General features: G+C 38.6%; 1 protein-coding gene across 1 annotated transcript; it reads left to right on the top strand.

Annotated features, from left to right (window-relative positions):
• The first annotated feature begins 226 nt into the window (after nucleotides 1-226).
• LOC131234648 (uncharacterized) lies at nucleotides 227-2,328 on the top strand. Its single transcript, XM_058231575.1, has 5 exons — nucleotides 227-571; nucleotides 680-733; nucleotides 814-896; nucleotides 1,027-1,250; nucleotides 1,919-2,328. The coding sequence occupies exons 1-5, from the start codon at nucleotides 369-371 to the stop codon at nucleotides 2,108-2,110; spliced, it is 756 nt and encodes a 251-aa protein (XP_058087558.1). The 5' UTR covers nucleotides 227-368; the 3' UTR covers nucleotides 2,111-2,328.
• The last annotated feature ends 2,952 nt before the right edge of the window (nucleotides 2,329-5,280 follow it).

Below are 5,280 nucleotides of genomic sequence, written 5' to 3'. Positions count from 1 at the left end.
GACAGCTGTCTGATTTCTGCGTACGTTCATCTACAGAGTGTATTCAGACGCGCCCATACTTCTGATACTCTTGCAAAGTTGGCACGTGCTGCGTGCAAGTTGCGTGTAGCCAACCTCCATGGAGCTTATAAGCTGACTTTTCAACGCTTTAGGTTGTCACGGAAGTTTCCAAGATACAAATGGTCTCTTCCTTTGAACAAGAATGATATGAACGCGTTATCTATTATAGCTCTCTATATAAAGCTCATCTATTTGTAGCCAAACACTCATATACCAGAGTTTCATTTCCATTAAAAGTGATTTGGGTTGCTTTGAAATCTCTGGTGATCTGAATTTTCAGCGGTTTCAAGGGTCAACATAGAGATTTAATGAGCATGTCTATGGTAACATCCATCAGTTCTAACATCCATTTCCTCAATCTTCCTCGCCATCGATCACATCCCAGCATCCATAATTCTTCTCCAAGTTTAGAGATTTCCAAATTAAAGCATGGATATTTGTCCTTGGCGAATCGAAGTGCTCAAACTGGCCGTATCCGCCGTGGAATCCGAAGCGAACTCCATGCAATAATGTAATTATCATTGGATCTCTCTCTCTCTCTCTCTCTCTCTCTCTCTCTCTCTCTCTCTCTCTCTCTCTCTCTCTCTCTCTTTATTTGAATGTTTTGATTTTGAAACAGGGACGATAACCTTCTATCAGGAGCTCCACAACTTCCACACATCTTCCCAGACTGGTAATGATCTAATGATATTTGGGTTGATAATTCAATTCTCATCTATTTTCCATCTGTGCTAAAATACACCGAAAATACAGGGCAAGTTGGGTTTTGGGATCGATATTCACAATAATCATACCACTTTGGAAGCTAAAAGGTGGATTCTTACAAAAATTAGGAAGTAAGCATCTACAACCAACATCTTCTTCTTTTTGTTTTTGGGCCACATGCAAGCATTGCATCCACACCTTGCTGATTTTATTGTTAGATGCTAAGTATTTAACTCTTGTGTTGGACCTTGGATGGTTTAGGTAAGGTAGAAGAGGCTGTAGATGTTGTAGACGATGTAGTTGAGGCTGTTGAAGATGTAGTTGAGGTCGTGGAAGATGTCGCTGAGGCAGTAGAGAAGGCATCTTCGGATATGGCTGATAATCTTTCCAACGGTGGGATGCTTAGGGATGCAGTCTTGTGGGTTGAGAATGCGTCGAAAGAATTGAGGGAGGATGCCCAGGAGGCATTAGAATTCATCGACAAGGTCTGATCTCTATCTTATAATTGAGGAACTCCATGTAAGTCGGCTACACTGAGTTTCGGTGCGAGGTGACTTTATAACCATCCGATCGCCAGATTGAAATGATCAGCACCAGAAATCGCTATAGCCTGGCTCCGTCTGGCCTAATGGATTGTGGTTTCCATATTCGACTGCTGTTCGATTAATATTGGGCTGATGAAATTGATTCACACCGAAGCTTGGTGTAGTTAATTTGAAAACGGTTTTCAAGTATCAATTCTTTAATTTTAATTATTTATTTATTTTAAAAGGTAACGATGAATTACAGCTGTGTATATCAAAGATAATGCTGAATTGTCATGTTCTCCATGGCCTTCCTTCGATGATGGGAGCCCCATGGCCATGTGGTTGGATAATCCAGACCGCCCATCTGTTCGTTCCTATCAAATAACGTTTAGCCACGAAAATTCAAACTAGTGGGACAATCCTAATCATACAACTTTCCCAGTAGAGCATGGATGTTAACCTTTAAGTTCTCTCCGGTAACCTTGAAGGTCGACAATGGGAGAGATGGGACTGTTTAACCATATGAACGGTACAGATCATTAGAAGTGCATACATGTGATGCCCATCGTGGGTGGGCATTATATTGGTTTATCATCTTTTGACGCATGGTGTAAATGGGCGTGCAGGTAGATGACTTGACGGAAGAAGTGGAGAAAAAGGTAGACGCACTGTTTGATTCCTTGAAGGAGGATGAAGGAGAGGCTATAGAAAAAGAAGCCAAGGTGGAGACAGTGGTGGGCCAGACCATCACAGAAAATGTGAAGGTTGTGGAAAATGCAGCACCAGTTAAACAAGAAGCACAGGTACGGCAGTCATGACAGAAAGTCGACGATAGTTGCTCGAAGTGGACGTTTGACTTCTCAAATGCACGAGAGCCACTCGAAAAAGATATTGGCCTAGAAACGATCTCCACCATTAGTTGATAGTGCCGCCCATGACCCGTGCTGTAATTACATGTAGCTTTTTTTTTTTCATTTATTCTTCTCATCAAGCAATTTATTAGACGTTATAATTTAAAATTTATTCTTGTCATCAAGCAATTTATTAGACGTTATAATTATAATTAACTTGCCAAGAGTCCTCTTCAACATATACATGTGTTCCATTAGATGAGTGGTCCACCTATTCAACACCCGATGATCTTTATTGAGGAACCCACATTACCCACGGATCAGATGTCTCACACGCACATGCCTTCTTGGCATGTGTGTGTTAGAAAAGAATGATATAGCGTACTTATACATCGTGGATGAAACTAAGTGTGCAAATGCCTATTATTCAGATGGTTGGGATCGTCCAATCGCTATAATTTCTAAATAATACTCCAATACAATACGTGGGCCATAATGCAAATGGCTTTGATTGAGTTAGATGCTCGCCATGTGCACATCGAGTGAGTGAATGCGCATGATATACAATGCACGGGCAGAGCATCATTTTCTCTGTAGATCCCAAAAATCAATCAAAGGTCGCACCATTGGGAGCCATATTTCTTAAAACCTCTATATTCACCTTGTGTGGCTACTTGAGTCTTGGTATTTCCTGATTTTAGGCAAATCCATTTACCCTGTGTGTGATGTCAGATGAGTGGATTGGATTGCATGTACACACCACGGTGGACCCCATACAAAATTTAGATGACTTTAGTGATGTGACTTTCGATTTGAATTGATTTCCATGGTGTGGCTCACCTGAATGCTGAATGGGCCTTAATTTTTTAGCCCAATATAAACACATGGCAGTCTGCCCAATGTACAAGATGGATCTAATCAACATGAAGTCGCTCCATCCACGTCGGGAAAAGTATGGCCCAGGTCCTTACTCTTGCTCTGGTGGTGGACTCTTGGGAGTTTCAACACTTCGTCAAGGGTTCGAGTGCCCATAGGTGGTGAATCCCACTCGGTGTGCGTGTGTCGGTGTGTGTGTGCGCGTCGGTTTTAAAAAAAAGAAAAAAAAAAGAAAAAAAAAAGGGGAAAAGTATGGCCCTGCATCTCTGTACGAAAGTCAAGCGTCCATTGACCGCTCGTCAGATGTGCACCTCTTGATTTGGACACAGTGCAAAATCTCACGGAGCAGAAGATCCCAACCGTCCAACCGTCTACCAATGCTTTTAAGTGTTCTTAAAAGCCCCATTAAAAATTCTATAGCTTTAGCGATTAATCTTACTGAATACTGATGTCATTTCTGGAATGTGGCCCTTGATGAATCGTAGCCATCGGAACCAAATGAATTGGCATTTGGGGTCGCTAGCTTATTTCACTTAAATAAATAAAGTTAATTAAGAACCACCAACCAAACCAATCCAAATGCAACCAGAGAAAATAATTAGAAAGATATTAGATTAAACAAAGTGAAACGTGATGAAATCAGCCATATAGAAAGAGGAATCTCTCTCTCTCTCTCTCTCTCTCTCTCTCATTAGTTTCTTCTCAATTCTCAGCGACAAAAAACTAAAATTTCAAACCTACAAGAAAGGCTTTCATATTACCATTGAAAACCTAATTAATCTAAACCATTCAGTCATCCTCCTCGCATCCAATCTCAACCATACAATTAAAACAAAGCAAAAATATGGAATTGCGCCGAACCCACGTTTTAGATGGCGGAAATTCAAGTCCCCTTATACAAAGTCATCTTACTGAATACTGGTGCCTTTTGTTCGTCAGAGCCATCAAAGAAGGGGGGAAATTTTTAAGTGGTCCAAATTGATGAACATATACACAGATTTTGGGGTTGTGGTGGGTACATAGCATAGTTTACTATCATATTTCTTCTAATATATTTAGAGTAAGAAAAAGTCCAGTTTGTTGAAAACCACATCAATGAATCATATAGCCCAACTTGCACAACGTTCGCATGTGGGTCATCTTTTCAGTTTCTCATCACGTAACAAATTTATTATTATTATTTTATTTTATTTTATATTTTTGTAGAAAAAGGAATCCACCTTCTCACTTTTCTTAGTTTCTTCTCTGTTCTCAGCAATAAAAGGCTAAATTTACGCCCATAAAAGGAAAAAAATAAAAATAAAAAATCTATCTTCGCTATGCAAAGAAAAATTATTCTTCTCTATTACACTTAAAATGTTGGGACTTGTGGAAGTATATAGAGCATAATCAAGTAAAGTAATCACAATCGTAAAAACAAATTAATATAGGGAACTTATCTGGAATCGTCATAGAGATTCCTCGAATCCATGGAGTTTATCTAGAATCCTCATAGAGATTCTTCGAATCCAAGAGGAATGAAAACAGAAATAATTTCTAATAATTTGAAATAAATTGATTGATGATAAAAACAAATTTACAATCATTTAAATAATGAACTCAAACCTAAGATGGAGTTTTAGACTCAAACTCTAACTTAAACTCTCAACAAACGTGACTTATTATAAATAGTAAACTTACTATTTTATAAATGGTTATGATTTTTACTAGACCTCATGATTTTTGGCCTAACCACATTATTCTCGTAATTTTTCTAATCCATTTTCATGTTCGGCATGACTCCTAAAACTCAAAGGATCAAAAGTTATGATCGAATTAAAACTTAGTATTTATAGTAAAAACAAAAATAAAATAGACTTTCGACCATCAATCTGATGGAATCTCACAAATTTGGCATGGACAACCAAGCATAAAAGGGTTGGTTGGATAAAATAACTTCTCTTACCCCAAAATCATATATGATATGTCGAAATTTTCATTCCGGTTTACGAGATACAACTATTTTAAAGTTCTAACGGTCCTGATCACCTCCGCCTCCGATCGGTCCTTCTTTGGTCCATCTTAGCCATGAAAGTGTCTGCGACCCTCTTTACATCACAAATCCAAACAAAGAACAACCTAAATTTTATGTGAAAAAATTCATGTGAAAAAAAATCACAGTACAAAACGACAAGTAATACAATATAAAAGCAATATACAGGAGATAGATAATCTTACCGATTCGAATATCCTTTGAGTTCCTAGCTATGCCCTTCAACCCT

The sequence above is a fragment of the Magnolia sinica genome, chromosome 2 (assembly GCF_029962835.1).
Source record: "Magnolia sinica isolate HGM2019 chromosome 2, MsV1, whole genome shotgun sequence".
Classification (NCBI taxonomy): Eukaryota; Viridiplantae; Streptophyta; class Magnoliopsida; order Magnoliales; family Magnoliaceae; genus Magnolia; species Magnolia sinica.
Note: the sequence above shows the minus strand (reverse complement) of the source record. Positions and strands in the feature narration are given on the sequence as shown.

Coding starts and splice junctions, on each gene's coding strand:
- LOC131234648 (XM_058231575.1), top strand. CDS start 369: ATGAGCATGTCTATGGTAACATCCATCAGTTCTAACATCCATTTCCTC. Junction 734..813: donor CCACACATCTTCCCAGACTG/GTAATGATCTAA, acceptor CCGAAAATACAG/GGCAAGTTGGGTTTTGGGAT. Junction 897..1,026: donor ATTCTTACAAAAATTAGGAA/GTAAGCATCTAC, acceptor TGGATGGTTTAG/GTAAGGTAGAAGAGGCTGTA.